This window comes from Nerophis ophidion, linkage group LG15 (genome assembly GCF_033978795.1).
Source record: "Nerophis ophidion isolate RoL-2023_Sa linkage group LG15, RoL_Noph_v1.0, whole genome shotgun sequence".
Classification (NCBI taxonomy): Eukaryota; Metazoa; Chordata; class Actinopteri; order Syngnathiformes; family Syngnathidae; genus Nerophis; species Nerophis ophidion.
In genome coordinates this window covers 48,097,164-48,120,307 of record NC_084625.1, presented here as the reverse complement: position 1 = coordinate 48,120,307, position 23,144 = coordinate 48,097,164, and the positions used below count along the sequence as shown (strand labels likewise).

Here is a 23,144-nt window from a genome sequence, read left to right as displayed (position 1 = left end):
ACATAATACTTTAAGTAATTTGATAGTAGGCTAACATAGCTAATATAGACACTTACATCATGTGTTGCCTTCATTATAACACTTACATAATACTTTAAGTAATTTGATAGTAGGCTAACATAGCTAATATAGACACTTACATCATGTGTTGTCTTCATTATAACACTTGTATAAGACTTTTGAAGTCATTTTGATAGTAGGCTCATATAGCTAATATAGACACTTACATCATGTGTTGCCTTCATTATAACACTTAAATGATACTTTAAGTAATTTGATAGTAGGCTAATATAGCTGATATAGACACTTACATCATGTGTTGCCTTCATTATAACACTTTTATAAGAATTTTAAAGTCATTTTGATAGTAGGCTAATATAGACACATCATGTGTTGCCTTCATTATAACACTTAAATAATACTTTAAGTAATTTGATAGTAGGCTAATATAGCTAATATAGACACTTTCATCATGTGTAGCCTTCATTATAACACTTATATAAGACTTTAAGTAATTTGATAGTAGGCTAATATAGCTGATATAGACACTTACATCATGTGTTGCCTTCATTATAACACTTTTATAAGAATTTTAAAGGCATTTTGATAGTAGGCTAATATAGACACATCATGTGTTGCCTTCATTATAACACTTAAATAATACTTTAAGTAATTTGATAGTAGGCTAATATAGACACTTACATCATGTGTAGCCTTCATTATAACACTTACATAAGACTTTTAAAATCACTTTGATAGTAGGCTAAAATAGACACTTGTATCATGTGTTTTCTTCATTAGAACATTCATACAAGACTTAATGTCATTTTGATAGTAGGCTAACATAGCTAATATAGACACTTACGTCATGTGTTGTCTTCAGTATAACACTTATATAATTATTTTAAGTAATTTGATAGTAGGCCAATATCGCTAATATAGACACTTTCATCATCTTCATTACAACACTTTGTAGAGGTTGCCCTCTAGTGGGTTCTTGGGACCACCACACACTGCCAGGAGAGTCTGGAATTCAGGGTTTAACACTTGTTTATTTACATACTTTGATAGGCTTCTGCTTTCCAGCAAAGTGTCTTTTTCCTCCTGCGTCCGCTCATCAGCACCTCCAACTCCAGCCACTTGTCTCGTACCGGCTGCTGCTAATAAAGGCGACAGGTGATTCAAGAACAAGGTCCACCTGGGCCATCTACTCACCTGTCACTGACTTCGAGGCCGGTCCTTGCACACTCAGTTACGCGGCAGGCCCACAGGCCACACCCCCCTCCACACACTTATGAAAGAAAGTCATATAGATAGTAGGGTAATATAGCTAATATAGACACTAACATCATGTGTTGCCTTCATTATAACACTTATGTAGGACTTAAAGTAATTTTGATAGTAGGCTCATATTGCTAATATAAACAATTACATCATGTCTTGCCTTCATTATCACACTTATATAAGACTTTTAAAGTAATTTTGATACTAGGCTAATATTGCTAATATAGACACATGTGTTGTCTTCATTATAACACTCATATAAGACTGTTAAAGTTATTTTGATAGTAGGCTAATATAGACACATCATGTGTTGCCTTCATTATCACACTTATATAAGGCTTTTAAAATAATTTTGGTAGTAGGCTATTATAGACACTTCCGTCATGTGTTGCCTTCATTATAACACTTATATAAGGCTTTTAAAGTCATTTTGATACTAGGCTCATATTGCTAATATAGACACAACATGTATTGTCTTCATTATAACACTCATATAAGACTTTTAAAGTTATTTTGATAGTAGGCTAATATAGACATATCTTGTGTTGCCTTCATTATCACACTTATATAAGGCTTTTAAAATCATTTTTGATAGTAGGCTAATACAGACACTTCCGTCATGTGTTGCCTTCATTATAACACTTATACAAGGCAATTAAAATCATTTTGATAGTTGGCTAATATAGACACTTACATCATGTGTTGCCTTCATTATCACACTTATATAAGGCTTTTAAAATCATTTTGATAGTAGGCTAATATAGACGCTTACATCATGTGTTGCCTTCATTGTAACACTTACATAAGACTTTTAAAGTCATCTCTATACTAGGCTGAAATTGCTAATATAGACACTTACAACATGTGTTGTCTTCATTATAACACTCATATAAGACTGTTAAAGTTATTTTGATAGTAGGCTAATATAAACACTTCCGTCATGTGTTGCCTTCATTACAACACTTATATAAGGCTTTCAAAATCATTTTGATAGTAGGCTAATATAAACACTTCCGTCATGTGTTGCGTTCATTATAACACTTATATGAGGCGTTTAAAATCATTTTGAGAGTAGGCTAATATAGACACTTACATCATGTGTTGTCTTCATTATAACACTTATATAAGACTTTTAAAGTCATTTTGATAGTAGGCTAACATAGACACTTCCGTCATGTGTTGCCTTCATTATAACACTTATATAAGGCTTTTAAAATCATTTTGATAGTAAGCTAATATAGACACTTACATCCTGTGTTGCCTTCATTATAACACTTATATAAGACTTTTAAAGTCATTTTGATACTAGGCTCATATTGCTAATATAGACACTTACGTCATGTGTTGTCTTCATTATAACACTTATATAAGGCTTTTACAATCATTTTGATAGTAGGCTAATATAGACACTTCCGTTAAGGCGTTTAAAATCATTTTGATGGTAGGCTAATATAAACACTTACATCATGTGTTGCCTTCATTATAACACTTATATAAGACTTTTAAAGTCATTTTGATACTAGGCTCAAATTGCTAATATAGACACTTGCGTCATGTGTTGTCTTCATTATAAAACTCATATAAGACTTTTAAAGTTATTTTGATAGTAGGCTAATATAGACACTTACATCATGTTGCCTTCATTATCACACTTATATAAGGCTTTTAAAATCATTTTGATAGTAGGCTAATACAGACACTTTCGTCATGTGTTGCTTTAATTATAACACTTTTATAAGACTTTTAAAGTCATTTTGATACTAGGCTCATATTGCTAATATAGACACGTCATGTGTTGCCTTCATTATCACACTTATATAAGGCTTTTAAAATCATTTTGATAGTAGGCTAATATAGACACTTTCGTCATGTGTTGCTTTAATTATAACACTTTTATAAGACTTTTAAAGTCATTTTGATACTAGGCTCATATTGCTAATATAAACACTTACATGTGTTGTCTTTATTGTAACTCTTATATAAGACTTTTAAAGTCATTTTGATAGTAGGCTAACACAGCTAATATAGACACTTACATCATGTGTTGCCTTCATTATAACACTTATATAAGGCTTTTAATATTTTGCGGCTCCGGACAGAATATTTTTTGGGCATTTATGGTCCAATATGGCTCTTCCCAGACTAAGTGAACTCCAATTAGCAGAAAAACCGAGCCCTCAGTCATTTTTTCTCTCTCTCTCAAGGTCGTTAACTGGAATTAATTGGACGAGTCTATTTCGCTCGCTTCGAAACGAATAGCCTGCGATTTCCCCCCCGAGAGAGAGCGAGAGATGTTGGACGAGCGTAGCCTGGGTCTCGTCCCGGTTGACCCGCTGATGGGCATCAGCTGGGACGGCATCAGGGTGGGGGCAACAAAGCGGAAAGTGAGAGAGTGACGAATAAATCGGGAGGGGGGGGAATATCGAGCCGTTTGGCGTTTATGGTGGAGTTGTTCAAAAATGGCATTTTGGAATAGTATTAAAGTCCTACTGAAAGCCACTACTACCGACCAGGCAGTCTGATAGTTTATATATCAATGATGAAATATTAACATTGCAACACATGCCAATACGGCCTTTTTAGTTTACTAAATTGCGATTTTAAATTTCCCGCGGAGTTTCTTGTTGAAAACGTCGCGGAATGATGACGCGTGTTTGTGACGTCTCGGGTTGTAGCGGACATATTAGCCCAGCACCACACACGGCTAAAAGTCGTCTCTTTTCATCGCATAATTACACAGTAATTTGGACATCTGTTTTGCTGAATCTTTTGCAATTTGTTCAATTAATAATGGAGACGTCAAAGAAGAATGCTGTTGGTGGAAAGCGGTGGATTGCGGCTGCCTTTAGCACCGAAACACAGCCGGTGTTTCTTTGTTTGATGTGAAGCTTAACACAGAGCGGTCAAGCGAACATGTTTCTCTACGTCAACCAGCAAGTTTTTGGATGGGAAAATTGTGATATTAAGTCGGCTGTTACCTGGAGACTTGAGTGGATTATGCGACCTCCTCCTGTAGCTGTCAAAAATGGCTTCTCCATTGGCTTCTCTCAGAAACACCGACGGTCACCGCAGCCCTCCGACTTTCAGGTATGACTTTATAATCTCACTAAAAGACTATTAACACAATAAGCAGATAAGGGATTTTCCACAATTATCCAATCCAATCCAATCCACTTTATTTATATAGCACATTTAAACAACAATAACGTTTCCAAAGTGCTGCACAGCCATGTTAAAAACAATTGTAAAAAAAAAGTATATATATATATATATATATTATGCTCCACCAATGACTGAATAAAAACAAAAAATAAATCAATATAACAACAATTTAAAAACAAATATGATTAAAAACACTTTTAAAGGGTAAAATCAATTAAAACAGTAAAATAGAAATCCATCCATCCATCATCTTCCGCTTATCCGAGGTCGGGTCGCGGGGGCAACAGCCTAAGCAGGGAAACCCAGACTTCCCTCTCCCCAGCCACTTCGTCTAGCTCTTCCCGGGGGATCCCGAGGCGTTCCCAGGCCAGCCGGGAGACATAGTCTTCCCAACGTGTCCTGGGTCTTCCCCGTGGCCTCCTACCGGTTGGACGTGCCCTAAACACACAGAGGACAACAGAGAACAGAGGACCACACAACTCACGTAGTGTTAAAAGCCAAAGAATAAAAGTGGGTCTTATCCTAGTAAATGTGTCTAATAACATCTGAATCGCTCACACTGCTGTCGCCTGGAGCCGTCACCTTTTCTTTCTTTTTTTTTTGGTGCTTCACTCTAACTTTCCTCATCCACGAATATTTCATCCTCGCTCAAATTAATGGGGAACTCGTCGCTTTCTCGGTCCGAATCGCTCTCGCTGCTGGTGGCCATGATTGTACACAATGTTCAGATGCGAGGAGCTCCACAACCCGTGACGTCACGCGCACATCGTCTGCTACTTCCGGCACAGGCAAGGCTTTTTTATTAGCGAGCAAAAGTTGCGAACTTTATCGTCGATGTTCTCTACTAAATCCTTTCAGCAAAAATATGGCAATATCGCGAAAATGATCAAGTATGACACATAGAATGGACCTGCTATCCCCGTTTGAATAAGAACATCTCATTTCAGTAGGCCTTAAGAGACGTTGTGTTGGACCTCCTGACTTCCTTATCAGCAGCCGAGTGGGACACGCCCACCTAGGTTGAGGGGGAGATGTTTTTGCAACATGTCACAAAGAGACTCCAAGGTAAGAGCTTGCACACATTCGCATTTATCCTTTCTTTTAAATGGCTTCTTCACTCCATGTTTGTAAAAGACCGGCTGACAAGCGACTAGCAGCAATGTGTCTCTGGTAAACTAATAACTGTCGCCTCCGATACGGCAAATCCACTGCATTCTAGGTATCATTATCACTGGAGAACAGAGAGAACAAGCCAGGAGCGAGCATGTTGATAACAAAGCTAACCGAGCTTTAAATTTTAGATGAAACCCCAGAAGAAAAGAAGTGTTTTTTAACAGGAAATTAACAATTTAATTGAGAGTCTACAACAGTGGTGTCCAAAGTGTAGGCGACATTCTAAAAATACCAACCAAAAAAAGTGGAATTAAACAGTAAAAAGTCGCAATGTTGTGACTCTAATCACTTGATCTTCTTGAAAGCTGTCTCTGCTTCGTTAAAAAAAATATATCGAATTAAAATCAATGTTTTAATGAATTATGACTTATTTTTAACGCTTAAGTGAGGCCCTTTATGGTCACCAGGAATTTTAGTGGGATTTGAAAAAGAACAAAAACTATCATCACTCAAAAAAATATGAATAAAGTTTTCCATTACAAAAAAGGGGGAAAAAAAACATTTGAAAAAGTTGTAAAAAGTTATAATCCACATATAGATCTGAAGTTGATCAAATGTTGAAAGTTAAAAAGAAATGTATGACTTCTTTTTTAACACTTAAGTGAGACCCGAGGCATTTTAGTGGGATTTAAAAAAAGAAAAACTGTCATCACTCAAAAAATATTAATAAATTAAAATCGATGATCAAATGTTGAAAGTTAAAAAGAAATGTATGACTTATTTTTCAAGACTTAAGTGAGACCCGAGGAATTTTAGTGGGATGTAAAAAAAAAAAAACGGTCATCACTCAAAAAATATTAATAAATTAAAATCAATGATCAAATGTTGAAAGTTAAAAAGAAATGTATGACTTATTTTTTAACACTTAAGTGAGACCCGAGGCATTTTAGTGGGATTTAAAAAAAGAAAAACTGTCATCACTCAAAAAATATTAATAAATTAAAATCAATGATCAAATGTTGAAAGTTAAAAAGAAATGTATGACTTATTTTTTAACACTTAAGTGAGACCCGAGGCATTTTAGTGGGATTTAAAAAAAGAAAAACTGTCATCACTCAAAAAATATTAATAAATTAAAATCAATGATCAAATGTTGAAAGTTAAAAAGAAATGTATGACTTATTTTTTAACACTTAAGTGAGACCCGAGGATTTTTAGTGGGATTAAAAAAAACAAAAAAAAACTGTCGTCGCTCAAAAAATATTAATAAATTAAAATCAATGATCAAATTTTGAAAGTTAAAAAGAAATGTATGACTTATTTCTTAACACTTAAGTAATTTTAAGAAATTTTAGTGGGATTTGAAAAAAAAAAAACTGTCCTCTCAAAAAAAATTGAATAATTAAAATCAATGTTGCTATGAATCATTGACCTATTAAAGGCTCCAATTACTTGACATCAAATATTGCCCTCTGAAATTTTTTAGGGGGAAAATATCGCATATTTTGTGTTTTTTGCCATTTAAAAAAATGAGTTTTGTATGACCTTGTTAGAATAATTATGTATATATTATCACACAACTCTTGTGGTTAAGGGCCGTTGCTATAGTTATTATCAATTGTGCTAAAGTTGTATTTTTCCCCCCAAAAAAACACATGTCTCCTCAATTGAGCCAAATAGAACTCTGTCTCTGCATGATTCCTTGCTTCTTGTCTGTTTAACAGATATCATCAGTGTTTGAACCGGACAGATCTAAAGGCATAAAAACTGAATAAAAAATACGTTTTACGTTGTATCGACAGACCGGAAGTTGATCGAGAGATTTAAACGTTGAACTTAAGTAATTTTAAGAAATTGTAGTTGGATTTGAAGAAAAAAAAACTATCCTCGCTCCAAAAAAAATTGAATAATTAAAATTAATGTTGCTATGAATCATTGACCTATTTAAGGCTCCAATTACTTGACATCAAATATTCCCCTCGAAAAAATTTTAGGGGGAAAATATTGCATATTTTGTGTTTTTTGCCATTTCAAAAAACAGGTTTTGTATGACCTTGTTGGAATAATTATGTATGTATTATCACACAACTCTTATGCTTAAGGGCCGTTGCTATAGTTATTATCAATTGTGCTGAAGTTGTATTTTTTTTCCCCCCCCAAAAAAACCCGTCTCTCCTCAATTGAGCCAAATAGAACTTTGTCTCTGCATGATTCCTTGCTTCTTGTCTGTTTAACAGATGTCATCAGTGTTTGAACCGGACAGATCTAAAGTCATAAAAACTGGTTGAAAAATAAGTTTTACGTTGTATCGACAGACCGGAAGTTGATCGAGAGATTTAAACGTTGAACTTAAGTAATTTTAAGAAATTTTAGTGGGATTTGAAAAAAAAAACTGTCCTCGCTCAAAAAAAATTTGAATAATTAAAATTAATGTTGTTATGGATCATTGACCTATTTAAGGCTCCAATTACTTGACATCCAATATTCCCCTCGGAAATTTTTTAGGAGGAAAATATCGCATATTTTGTGTTTTTTGCCATTTAAAAAAACGGGTTTTGTATGACCTTGTTAGAATAATTATATATATATTATCACACAACTCTTGTGCTTAAGGGCCGTTGCTATAGTTATTATCAATTGTGCTAAAGTTTTATTTTTACCCGAAAAAAAAAGAAAACGGCTCCCCTCAATTGAGCCAAATAGAACTCTGTCTCTGCATGATTCCTTGCTTCTTGTCTGTTTAACAGATGTCATCAGTGTTTGAACCGGACAGATCTAAAGGCATAAAAAATACGTTTTACGTTGTATCGACAGACCGGAAGTTGATCGAGAGATTTAAACATTGGGAAAATATCGCATATTTTGTGTTTTTTGTCATTTAAAAAAACCGGGTTTTGTATGACCTTGCTGGAATAATTATGTATATATTATCACGCAACTCTTATACTTAAGGGCTGTTGCTATAGTTATTATCAATTGTGCTAAAGTTGTATTTTTTCCCCCCCAAAATCCCGTCTCTCCTCAATTGAGCCAAATAGAACTCTGTCTCTGCATGATTCCTTGCTTCTTGTCTGTTCAAAAAAAAAAAAGTTTTACGTCGTATCGACAGACCGGAAGTTGATCGAAAGATTTAAACGTTGAACTTAAGTAATTTTAAGACCTTGTTAGAATAATTATGTATATATTATTACACAACTCTTATGCTTAAGGGACGTTGCTATAGTTATTATCAATTGTGCTAAAGTTGTATTTTGCCCCCCCAAAAAAAGAAAACGTCCCTCCTCAATTGAGCCGAATAGAACTCTGTCTCTGCATGATTCCTTGCTTCTTCTCTGTTCCAAAAAAAAAAAGTTTTACGTCGTATCGATTAGATCGAGAGATTTAAACGTTGTAAAATAGATTAAAATAATCATATTGTGACTTATTTCACACATTTTTATGACTCAGACCAAACTTGACGGGAGACTTCAAGGTTAAAAATCCGTACACGGAACACGTAAATGAATACAATACGGAACATGATCCGTTATTATGTGCAGGTTGTTTTTTTTTTCAAAATATCTTTTGTACAGCATGAAATGTTGCAGTATTTCACTTCAGTTGCTCGTTTTCTATCTGTTGGGAAGCAGATGTCCTTGAGCATGAAAGAGCGAGCCATCGGGGCCATTATCGGGGCAGCGGTGGCAGATGCAGCAGGTGAGATAAAACTTGTGGAACAGATGGCGTTATTTACATGAAGGACTTTTTGTACTAATAAGTCTAGACAATGTACTAAATTGTGTGCGGCGGTTTTGCCTCACTTGACACGTGCGCCATCTAAAAACACTTCAAACAGAATTGTGAAGGTTTGATTTTTTTTAACATGCGGCACTTTTCCACCAATAGTTCAGGAACTGGCATTTTTCCACCAATAGTTCAGGAACTTTAGGTTCCTGGAACCTCTGTAGAAGTGTGTGGTTTGTGTTCTACACTGGGCTACAAAGGAAATAAACATATTTGTAATTGTTTTTTAATAAAAAGTAATTAATTGAAATACAAAGTAATAATATTAAAAAACATAAATAAAGTGTACTGGATTGTTCATAAATAGTCAGGCCAACAGTCAGAAAGTCGTCCTCTCGGTAAATAATGAATTCATGAGGGACAGCCGGTTCCTTTTGGTCCATTTTAGCTGTAAATAACAATACATGAATAATAAATGTCCGTATTTAGTTGAAAATAACAATATGTAAATAATACATGTCAGTGTTTAACTGTAGATAAGAATATACAAATGATAAAAAACTGTGTTTTTTCTGTAAATAATAAATAAATAATAAATCTGTGTTTATCTATAAATAACAATATATAAGTAATACATGTCAATCTTTATCTGTACATAACAATATATAAATAATACAACAGTCAGAAAGTTGTCCTCTCGGTAAATGATGAATTCATGAGGGACAGCCGGTTTCTTTTGGTCCATTTCAGCTGTAAATAACAATACATAAATAATAAATGTCCGTATTTAGTTGAAAATAACAATATGTAAATAATACATGTCATTGTTTAACTGCAGATAAGAATATACAAATGATAAAAAACTGTGTTTTTTCTGTAAATAATTAATAAATAATAAATCGGTGTTTATCTATAAATAACAATATATAAGTAACACATGTCAATCTTTATCTGTAAATAACAATATATAAATAATACAACAGTCAGAAAGTCGTCCTCTCGGTAAATGATGAATTCATGAGGGACAGCCGGTTCCTTTTGGTCCGTTTTAGCTGTAAATAACAATACATAAATAATAAATGTCCGTATTTAGTTGAAAATAACAATATGTAAATAATACATGTCATTGTTTAACTGCAGATAAGAATATACAAATGATAAAAAACTGTGTTTTTTCTGTAAATAATTAATAAATAATAAATCGGTGTTTATCTATAAATAACAATATATAAGTAACACATGTCAATCTTTATCTGTAAATAACAATATATAAATAATACAACAGTCAGAAAATCGTCCTCTCGGTAAATAATGAATTCATGAGGAACAGCCGGTTCCTTTTAGTCCATTTTAGCTGTAAATAACAATACATAAATAATAAATGTCCGTATTTAGTTGAAAATAACAATATGTAAATAATACATGTCAGTGTTTAACTGTAGATAAGAATATACAAATGATAAAAAAACTGTGTTTTTTCTGTAAATAATAAATAAATAATAAATCAGTGTTTATCTATAAATAACAATATATAAGTAATACATGTCAATCTTTATCTGTACATAACAATATATAAATAATACAACAGTCAGAAAGTCGTCCTCTCGGTAAATGATGAATTCATGAGGGACAGCCGGTTCCTTTTGGTCCATTTCAGCTGTAAATAGCAATACATAAATAATAAATGTCCGTATTTAGTTGAAATTAACAATATGTAAATAATACATGTCAGTGTTTAACTGTACATAAGAATATACAAATGATAAAAAAATGTGTTTTTTCTGTAAATAATGAATAAATAATAAATCTGTGTTTATTTATAAATAACAATATATAAGTAATACATGTCAATCTTTATCTGTACATAACAATATATAAATAATACAACAGTCAGAAAGTCGTCCTCTCGGTAAATGATGAATTCATGAGGGACAGCCGGTTCTTTTTGGTCCATTTCAGCTGTAAATAACAATACATAAATAATAAATGTCCGTATTTAGTTGAAATTAACAATATGTAAATAATACATGTCAGTGTTTAACTGTACATAAGAATATACAAATGATAAAAAACTGTGTTTTTTCTGTAAATAATGAATAAATAATAAATCTGTGTTTATCTATAAATAACAATATATAAGTAATACATGTCAATCTTTATCTGTACATAACAATATATAAATAATACAACAGTCAGAAAGTCGTCCTTTCGGTAAATGATGAATTCATGAGGGACAGCCGGTTCCTTTTGGTCCATTTCAGCTGTAAATAACAATTCATAAATAATAAATGTCCGTATTTAGTTGAAATTAACAATATGTGAAGTGAAGTGAAGTATATTTGTATAGTGCTTTTCTCAAGTGACTCAAAGCGCTTTACATAGTGACACCCAATATCTAAGTTACATTTAAACCAGTGTGGGTGGCACTGGGAGCAGGTGGGTAAAGTGTCTTGCCCAAGGACACAACGGCAGTGACTAGGATGGCACAAGCGGGAATCGAACCTGCAACCCTCAAGTTGCTGGCACGGCCACTCTACCAACCGAGCTATTATGTCAATAATAAATATCAGTGTTTAACTGTAGATAAGAATATACAAATGTAAATAAGATACAAATAATAAATGTCAGTGTTTATCTCTAAATAACAATATATAAGTAATACTTGTCAATGTTTATCTGTAAATAACAATACATAAATAATACATTTCAGTGTTTATCTTAAGAAAATAACTAAAAAATATCAGGGTTTATCATTAAATAATATTTAAAAAACAAATGTTTAACTGTAAATAACAATACATAAATAAGGTCAGTGTTTATCTGTAAGTAACAATATATAAACAGTACATGTCAGCTTTTATTTGTTAATAACAATATATAGATCATAAATGTCAGTGTTTATCTGTAAATAACAATATATAAATAATACATTTCAGTTTTTATTTTAAAATGATATAAATAATAAATGTCTGGGTTTGTCAATAAATAACAATATTTAAATAACAAAAGTTATTGTTTAACTGTAAATAACAATAGATAAATAATGTCAGTGTTTATCTGTAAATAACAGTATTTAAATAATACACTCAGTGTTTAACTGTAACAATATATAAATAATACATGTCAGCGTTTATCTGTAAATAACAATAAATAGATAATGTCAGTGTTTACCTTTAAATAACAAGATATAAACAACACCATACAACTGATAAATGTCAGTGTTTATCTGTAAATAACAATATTTAAATAATGCATGTCAGTGTTTAACTGTAAATAACAATATATAAATAAGTGTCAGTATTTATTTGTAAATAACACTTTATAAATAATAAATGACAGTGTTTATTTGTAAATAACCATATATAAATACATGTAATTGTTAATATGTAAATAATGTATAAATAATACATGTCACTGTTTATCTTTAAATAACAATATAAAAATAATGCATGTCAGTAATTATCTGTGAATAACAATGTATAAATAATAAATATCAATGTTTATCTGTAAATAATATTTAAATACATCTCAGTATTTATCTGTAAATAACAATATATAAACAATAAATATCAGTGTTTAACTGTAAATAACAATCTATAAATAAATGTCAGTGTTTGTCTGTAAATAACAATATATAAATAATACATGTCAGGGTTTAACTGTAAATAACAATATATAAAAAATAAATGTCAGTGTTTAACTGTAAATAACAATATATAAATAAATGTCAGTGTTTGTCTTTAAATAACAATATACAAATAATACATGTCAAGGTTTAACTGTAAATAACAATATATAAATAATAAATATCAGTGTTTATCTGTAAATAACAATATATAAATAAATGTCAGTGTTTAACTGTAAATAACAATATATAAATAAATGTCAGTGTTTGTCTTTAAATAACAATATATAAATAATACATGTCAAGGTTTAACTGTAAATAACAATATATAAATAATAAATATCAGTGTTTATCTGTAAATAACAATATATAAATAAATGTCAGTGTTTGTCTGTAAATAACAATATATAAATAATACATGTCAAGGTTTAACTGTAAATAACAATATATAAATAATACATATCAGTGTCTATCTGTAAATAACAATATATAAATAAATGTCAGTGTTTAACTGTAAATAACAATATATAAATAATAAATATCAGTGTTTAACTGTATATAACAATCTATAAATAAATGTCAGTGTTTGTAAATATCCATCCATTTTCTACCGCTTATTCCCTTTCGGGGTCGCGGGTCTTTGTAAATAACAATATATAAATAATACATGTCAGGGTTTAACTGTAAATAACAATATATAAAAAATAAATGTCAGTGTTTAACTATAAATAACAATATATAAATAAATGTCAGTGTTTGTCTGTAAATAACAATATATAAATAATACATGTCAAGGTTTAACTGTAAATAACAATATATAAATAATAAATATCAGTGTTTAACTGTAAATAACAATCTATAAATAAATGTCAGTGTTTGTCTGTAAATAAAAATATATAAATAATACATGTCAGGGTTTAACTGTAAATAACAATATATAAATAATAAATATCAGTGTTTAACTGTAAATAACAATCTATAAATAAATGTCAGTGTTTGTCTGTAAATAAAAATATATAAATAATACATGTCAGGGTTTAACTGTAAATAACAATATATAAATAATAAATATCAGTGTTTAACTGTAAATAACAATCTATAAATAAATGTCAGTGTTTGTAAATTAAAAATATATAAATAATACATGTCAGGGTTTAACTGTAATTAATAATATATAATTAATAAATATCAGTGTTTAACTGTAAATAACGATATATAAATAAATGTCAGTGTTTGTCTGTAAATAACAATATATGAATAATACATGTCAGGGTTTAACTGTAAATAACAATATATCAATAATAAATATCAGTGTTTATCTGTAAATATTTAAATAATACATGTCAGTAATTATCTGTAAATAATATATAAATAATGCATGTCAGTAATTATCTGTAAATAACAATGTATAAATAAATGTAACTGTTTGTTTGTAAATAACAATATATAAATAATACATGTCAGTGTTTAACTGTAAATAACAATATACAAATAATTATCAGTTATTTTCTGTAAATAATATTTAAATAATACGTCAGTAATTATCTGTAAATAACAATATATAAATAATAAATATCAGTGTTTCTCTTTAAATAATATTTGAATAATACATGTCAGTAATTATAAATAATAAATATCAGTGTTTATCTGTAAATATTATTTAAATAATACATGTCAGTAATTATTTGTAAATAACAATATATAAATAATTATCAGTGTTTAACTGTAAATAAAACTATATAAATAAATGTCAGTGTTTGTCTGTAAATAACAATATATGAATAATACATGTCAGGGTTTAACTGTAAATAACAATATATGAATATTAAATGTCAGTGTTCATTTGTAAATAATAAAATGTTAGTATTTAACTGTAAACAACAATATATAAATAAATATCAGAGTTTATCTGTAAATAATATTTAAATAATACGTCAGTAATTATCTGTAAATAACAATGTATAAATAATACATGTCAGGGTCTAACTGTAAATAACAATATACAAAAAATAAATGTCAGTGTTTATCTCACGCCGACAACAGACATCGGCTTTAGCGTTAGCTTGTTAGCATTGACTGGGGTTGAGGCTAATAACTACTCAAACGCAGTGTCAAAAACTACTTTTACAACATGTAATAAAGTAAATAGTTAATATTTGATGTCATTTACCTTCATTCCACTTGTGTACTGCCTCCTTTATTTCACATTTATCCAATGAAGTCAAAAAATACCGAGATATCCGTTTCGGTCCATGCTGCCCAGCCCTCGTAAAATAGGTCAACCATGAATTTAATAACATTATTTAAATACAATTTTAAATAATGCGCTTGAACACAGAAATATGCATTTCAAGGCATGGACCCAAATGACTTAATAATAATAATATACTTTTAAATTATTTTTTAAAGGTTTTTGTGTATTATAAATGAAGCACAACCATCAGTACACATTGTTTTATTTATTTTTATTTTGTGGATTAAAGTGTTTTATATACTGTGTTAATGTTGTTGATCAATTTGAATGTTTTAGTATTATATGTAATTGTATTTTTCAGTGTCAAACACTAAATTGGCCCTAGTGTGTGAATGTGGGTGTGAATGTTGTCTATCTGTGTTGGCCCTGCGATGAGGTGGCGACTTGTCCAGGGTGTACCCCGCCTTCCGCCCGATTGTAGCTGAGATAGGCGCCAGCGACCCCAGAAGGGAGTAAGCGGTAGAAAATGGATGGATGGGATGGACAATTTTTTAAATAATTTTTTTATTTATTTAAACTTCTGTTCCAGATTAAAAAACAGTGTTAATCCATATTTCTTTTTTGTTTTATTTAATGTTAGAGATACCGTTTTTTTGCAGAGGCGTACTTATAACAATTTGTATTTTACTCCTAACTTGTACCTTTTCTTGTGTTTATGCCTTGTTCTCCGACTCAGCTCAACCCATGCATTGGATTTATAATCCAGAACGCCTCAAAGAAGTGCTGGCCGGTCTGGAGCCCACGCCGGAGTTTCGTGCCGACTCTGCAAATCCTTTCTACCGCAGGAAGACCGGCGAGCAGACCTGCTACGGCGACCAGGCCTACATCCTGTTGGAATCGCTGAGTCAGCGTGGAGGTGCTTTACCCGTACTTCATCCCTTCTAGCGTTAATGTGCATAAACAGGAAGCACCACAAATAAACCATTTAGTGTTTAGTGTTTGGATCAAAATAAAATGCATGAAAAAAATGAGGTGGGTGTGGCTTGTACGTAGGTGCACTATATAGTACGGAAATGACCTTACTAAGTGTAAAAAAAAATGAAGGTTTTTCTTTTTAAATGTTTTGTTAATGTCTCTTATTTTGTTGCGACTTCCTGTTGGCTTGCTTTCCAAGTTGTTGGCATTGTCTCGCTGAAATAAGCAGGGGCGTCCGTGATAACGTTGCTTGGATGACAACATATGTCGCTCCGAAACCTGTATGTGCCTTTCAGCATTAATGGTGCCTTCACAGATGTGTAAGTTACCCATGTTTTGGGCACTAATGCACCCCCATACCATCACAGATGCTGGATTTTCAACCTTGCGCATAGAACAATCCGGATGGTTCTTTTCATATTTGTCCCAAAGGACACGACATCCGCAGTTTCAAAAACAGTTTGGAAATGTGGACTTGTTAGACCACAGAGCACTTTTCCACTTTGCATCAGTCTATCTTAGATGAGCTCAGGCAGTGTGTCTGGGTGTTGTTGATATATGCCTTTCACTTTGCATAGTAAATGGCAAATGGTAAATGGGTTGTACTTGTATAGCGCTTTTCTACCTTCAAGGTACTCAAAGCGCTTTGACACTACTTCCACATTCACCCATTCACACACACATTCACACACTGATGGAGGGAGCTGCCATGCAAGGCGCCAACCAGCACCCATCAGGAGCAAGGGTGAAGTGTCTTGCTCAAGGACACAACAGAGAGTTTTAACTTGCACCTACAGATGTAGCGACCAACTGTAGTTACTGACAGTGGTTTTTTGAAGTGTTCCTGAGCCAATGTGGTGATATCATTTACACCTTTTTGATGCAGTACCACCTGAGAGACCGAAGGTCCATAATATCATCGCTTACTTGCAGCGATTTCTCCAGATTCTCTGAACTTTTTGATGATATTACGGACCATATATGGTGAAACCCCTAAATCCTTTGCAATAGTTGGTTGAGAAATGTTGCTCTTAAACTGTTCTACAATTTGCTCACACATTTGTTCACAAAGTGGTGACCCTCGCCCCATCCTTGTTTGTGAATAACCGAGCATTTCATGGACGCTGCTTTCATACCCAATCATGGCACCCACCTGTTCCCAATTAGCCCGTTCACCTGTGGGACATTACAAATAAGTGTTTGATGAGCAGTCCTCTATATTCTCAGTCTTTTTTGCCACTCGTGCCAGCTTTTTTGAAACATGTTGCTGGCATCCAATTTCAAATGAGCTAATATTTGCCAAAAAAATTAAGTTTTCCAGTTCGAATGTTAAGTATCTTGTCTTTGCGTTTAATTCAATTGAATATAGGTTAAAAAGGATTTGCAAATAATTGTATTTTGTTTTTATTTAGCATTTACACAACTTGCCAACTTCACTGGTTTTGGGTTTTGTAGTTGGAGCCACATTATTTATTATTATCGTTGGTAAACAATTTAATTATTTTACCTGCACGTCTCTTTTCCGTCTCTGTAACCCGGGGTCGGGCCTTCAACCGACATGCCCCACAGTGACATGACAACCACAGTACCACTATGTCGAATATAAAATATAAATGTTATACATTTTTGCTTCGTAAAAAAAAATGTTTAGTTCCACAAAAAAAATACTTATTGGGTTTATCTCTTTAATTTAATTTAATTTAATTTAATTTAATTTGATTTGATTTAATTTAATTTAATCTAATTTAATTTAATTAGATTTTATTTTATTTGATTTGATTTGATTTGATTTAATTTAATTTAATTTGATTTAATTTAATTTAATTTAATTTAATTTAATTTAATTTAATTTAATTTAATTTAATTTAATTTAATTTGATTTGATTTGATTTGATTTGATTTGATTTGATTTGATTTGATTTGATTTGATTTGATTTGATAATGTCTGGTAAATACCATGTTTTTGTGCATTCATATTATTAAAAATGGTAGAATATTCATAAATTCATATTTTTTTCTTCAACATGTTCTAATACCACATAAGGGTTGTTAAAATTTGGCGACTTCTCCGAATGCAGCTGAGATAGGCTCCAGCAACCCGCCCTGACCCCAAAAGGGACAAGCGGTAGAAAATGGATGGATTAATGGGTCGTTCAAATTTCACTAACCTGGCTTCAAAAGTAGACATTTTAAGTGACTTCCTTCTATCGTGTGTCTCCAGATGTCGACGTGGAGGATCTGACTCGACGGATCTACAAGTTCTTTGGCCCGGGGACTGCCTACGACCTGCCGCTCAACGATCCTTACCGCAAGAAAGGAGGTACGGTCAACAATGGTCGAGCCACTCGGAAAATGTCGCTGGCTAAATATGTCTAAATATGGCTAAAAACTGTAGTTACTGACAGTGGTGATATCCTTTACATGCTGATGTCGGTTTGTGATGCCTGAGGGATTGAAAGTCACGGGCTTTTCCGCTTATATGTGGTGATTTCTCCAGATTCTCTGAACCTTTTGATGATATCACGGACCGTAGATGGTGAAATCCCTAAATTCCTTGCAATAGCTGCTTGAGAAATGTTGTTCTTAAACAATTTGCTCAGGCATTTGTCGACAAAGCGGTGACTCCTCGCCCCCCGTCCTTGTTTGTGAACGTCTGAGCATTTCATGGAAGCTGATTTCATACCCAATCGTGTACCTCATTCACCTGTGGGATGTTCCAAATAAGCGTTTGATGAGCATTCCTCAACATTCTCAGTCTTTTTTGCCACTTGTGCCAGCTTTTTTCGAAACACGTTGCAGGCGTCAAATTCCAAATGAGCTACAGTTTGCAAAAAAAATTACGTTTTCCAGTTCGAATGTTGAATATATTATCTTTGCAGTCTATTCAATTGAATATAAGTCAATCAATCAATCAATCAATGTTTATTTATATAGCCCCAAATCACAAATGTCTCAAAGGACTGCACAAATCATTACGACTACAACATCCTCGGAAGAACCCACAAAAGGGCAAGGAAAACTCACACCCAGTGGGCAGGGAGAATTCACATCCAGTGGGACGCCAGTGACAATGCTGACTATGAGAAACCTTGGAGAGGACCTCAGATGTGGGCAACCCCCCCCCCCTCTAGGGGACCGAAAGCAATGGATGTCGAGCGGGTCTAACATGATACTGTGAAAGTTCAATCCATAGTGGCTCCAACACAGCCGCGAAAGTTCAGTTCAAAGCGGATCCAAGACAGCAGCGAGAGTCCCGTCCACAGGAAACCATCTCAAGCGGAGGCGGATCAGCAGCGTAGAGATGTCCCCAACCGATACACAGGCGAGCGGTCCATCCTGGGTCTCGACTCTGGACAGCCAGTACTTCATCCATCGTCATCGGACCGGACCCCCTCCACAAGGGAGGGGGGGACATAGGAGAAAGAAAAGAAGCGGCAGATCAACTGGTCTAAAAAAGAGGTCTATTTAAAGGCTAGAGTATACAGATGAGTTTTAAGGTGAGACTTAAATGCTTCTACTGAGGTAGCATCTCGAACTGGAGCCCGAACGGAAAACAATTACTAGCAAATCATTGTATTTTGTTTTTATTTACCATTTACACAACGTGACAACTTCACTGCTTTTTGGGGTTTGTCCAAATAAAAATATGATCATGCTACAAGTCAGACTTTCCTTTTCCTGTTGCTTTTAACAATACTGACCTACTATCATCTCCTCCCTCACTGACTTTCTCTTAAATATGCAAAAACTGCATTCAATAATAGATCTGTCAAATGTACCGGTTTTCAACTTCTAGGTCCCAAAGCCATCCTTCCCATCGATGGTCCTTGGAGGAATGGGAGCCTGAAAGCTTTCTTTAGAAATGTGGATGCTGGAAAAGAAGAAACTGGTAAATATATATATATATATATATATATATATATATATATATAGCTCTACACAGCTCTGATGTTCTATTATTTATTTTTCTGCACGCTTCTACTTTGTGAGGGTGTGACGTGGACTGCCAAATGGACGGCGTCACCAAGCTCGCTCCAGCGGTGGCGCTCTTCGCAGGCCGCCCTGACATGCTGGAGAAAGTGGAGCGGGCGATCAGGGTGACCCAAAACAACGACATGTGCGTGGCCGTGACGCTGGCTGCTGCCAGGTGGGTTCGAAATTGTCGACATCTGTCAGGTTCCAGCAACAAACGATCTAGTAAACAGAGTTCAATTTTGCTCATGAGGAGAACGCATGGAGCTGCGCACTCGGTTAAAGTCTCACACTACGCTGTGAGGAACAGTCCCCCGCGTTCCTCTATTTATTCAGTTTGGGAGTTCCCGAGTTACATCGTTGAGGCTGCCTCTAAAGGGCGGGGTCACATATATCACGCGAGCAGCTCAGCACGCACAATACGGGGTTATTCAGAACGGAATGTACCGAACTATCTATTAAACAGAACGAGAAGCAAGGAAGAGACAGAGTTCAATTTTGCTCATGAGGAGAACGCATGGAGCTGCGCACTCGGTTAAAGTCTCACACTACGCTCTGAGGAACAGTCCCCCGCGCTTCTGTATTTATTCAGTTTGGGAGTTCCCGAGTTACATCGCTGAGGCTGCCTCTACAGGGCGGGGTCACATATATCACGCGAGCAGCTCAGCACGCACAATACGGGGTTATTCAGAACGGAATGTACCGAACTATCTATTAAACAGAACGAGAAGCAAGGAAGAGAAAGAGTTCAATTTTGCTCATGAGGAGAACGCATGGAGCTGCGCACTCGGTTAAAGTCTCACACTACGCTCTGAGGAACAGTCCCCCGCGCTTCTCTATTTATTCAGTTTGGGAGTTCCCGAGTTACATCGCTGAGGCTGCCTCTAAAGGGCGGGGTCACATATATCACGCGAGCAGCTCAGCACGCACAATACGGGGTTATTCAGAACGGAATGTACCGAACTATCTATTAAACAGAACGAGAAGCAAGGAAGAGGCAGAGTTCAATTTTGCTCATGAGGAGAACGCATGGATCTGCGCACTCGGTTAAAGTCTCACACTACGCTCTGAGGAACAGTCCCCCGTGCTTCTCTATTTATTCTGTTTGGGAGTTCCCGAGTTACATCGCTGAGGCTGCCTCTACAGGGCGGGGTCACATATATCACGCGAGCAGCTCAGCACGCACAATACGGGGTTATTCAGAACGGAATGTACCGAACTATCTATTAAACAGAACGAGAAGCAAGGAAGAGACAGAGTTCAATTTTGCTCATGAGGAGAACGCATGGCGCTGCGCACTCGGTTAAAGTCTCACCCTACGCTCTGAGGAACAGTCCACCGCGCTTCTCTATTTATTCAGTTTGGGAGTTCCCGAGTTACATCGTTGAGGCTGCCTCTAAAGGGCGGGGTCACATATATCACGCGAGCAGCTCAGCACGCACAATACGGGGTTATTCAGAACGGAATGTACCGAACTATCTATTAAACAGAACGAGAAGCAAGGAAGAGATAGAGTTCAATTTTGCTCATGAGGAGAACGCATGGAGCTGCGCACTCGGTTAAAGTCTCACACTACGCTCTGAGGAACAGTCCCCCGCGCTTCTCTATTTATTCAGTTTGGGAGTTCCCGAGTTACATCGTTGAGGCTGCCTCTAAAGGGCGGGGTCACATATATCATGTGAGCAGCTCAGCACGCACAATACGGGGTTATTCAGAACGGAATGTACCGAACTATCTATTAAACAGAACGAGAAGCAAGGAAGAGACAGAGTTCAATTTTGCTCATGAGGAGAACGCATGGAGCTGCGCACTCGGTTAAAGTCTCACACTACGCTCTGAGGAACAGTCCCCCGCGCTTCTGTATTTATTCAGTTTGGGAGTTCCCGAGTTACATCGCTGAGGCTGCCTCTACAGGGCGGGGTCACATATATCACGCGAGCAGCTCAGCACGCACAATACGGGGTTATTCAGAACGGAATGTACCGAACTATCTATTAAACAGAACGAGAAGCAAGGAAGAGGCAGAGTTCAATTTTGCTCATGAGGAGAACGCATGGATCTGCGCACTCGGTTAAAGTCTCACACTACGCTCTGAGGAACAGTCCCCCGTGCTTCTCTATTTATTCTGTTTGGGAGTTCCCGAGTTACATCGCTGAGGCTGCCTCTACAGGGCGGGGTCACATATATCACGCGAGCAGCTCAGCACGCACAATACGGGGTTATTCAGAACGGAATGTACCGAACTATCTATTAAACAGAACGAGAAGCAAGGAAGAGACAGAGTTCAATTTTGCTCATGAGGAGAACGCATGGATCTGCGCACTCGGTTAAAGTCTCACCCTACGCTCTGAGGAACAGTCCACCGCGCTTCTCTATTTATTCAGTTTGGGAGTTCCCGAGTTACATCGTTGAGGCTGCCTCTAAAGGGCGGGGTCACATATATCACGCGAGCAGCTCAGCACGCACAATACGGGGTTATTCAGAACGGAATGTACCGAACTATCTATTAAACAGAACGAGAAGCAAGGAAGAGATAGAGTTCAATTTTGCTCATGAGGAGAACGCATGGAGCTGCGCACTCGGTTAAAGTCTCACACTACGCTCTGAGGAACAGTCCCCCGCGCTTCTCTATTTATTCAGTTTGGGAGTTCCCGAGTTACATCGTTGAGGCTGCCTCTAAAGGGCGGGGTCACATATATCATGTGAGCAGCTCAGCACGCACAATACGGGGTTATTCAGAACGGAATGTACCGAACTATCTATTAAACAGAACGAGAAGCAAGGAAGAGACAGAGTTCAATTTTGCTCATGAGGAGAACGCATGGAGCTGCGCACTCGGTTAAAGTCTCACACTACGCTCTGAGGAACAGTCCCCCGCGCTTCTGTATTTATTCAGTTTGGGAGTTCCCGAGTTACATCGCTGAGGCTGCCTCTACAGGGCGGGGTCACATATATCACGCGAGCAGCTCAGCACGCACAATACGGGGTTATTCAGAACGGAATGTACCGAACTATCTATTAAACAGAACGAGAAGCAAGGAAGAGAAAGAGTTCAATTTTGCTCATGAGGAGAACGCATGGAGCTGCGCACTCGGT

General features: G+C 35.0%; 1 protein-coding gene across 1 annotated transcript in view; it reads left to right on the top strand.

The window, feature by feature from the left end:
- Nucleotides 1–5,425: 5,425 nt before the first annotated feature.
- LOC133569750 (crystallin J1B-like) overlaps nucleotides 5,426–23,144 on the top strand; it is a 39,298-nt gene continuing 21,579 nt past the window's right edge. Inside the window, exons 1-6 of the mRNA XM_061922310.1 lie at nucleotides 5,426–5,511; nucleotides 9,189–9,255; nucleotides 15,838–16,017; nucleotides 18,298–18,396; nucleotides 19,873–19,965; nucleotides 20,067–20,223. Coding sequence (XP_061778294.1) covers nucleotides 5,491–5,511; nucleotides 9,189–9,255; nucleotides 15,838–16,017; nucleotides 18,298–18,396; nucleotides 19,873–19,965; nucleotides 20,067–20,223 — 617 coding nt within the window. The 5' untranslated portion in view covers nucleotides 5,426–5,490. The remainder of the gene's footprint in view (nucleotides 5,512–9,188; nucleotides 9,256–15,837; nucleotides 16,018–18,297; nucleotides 18,397–19,872; nucleotides 19,966–20,066; nucleotides 20,224–23,144) is intronic.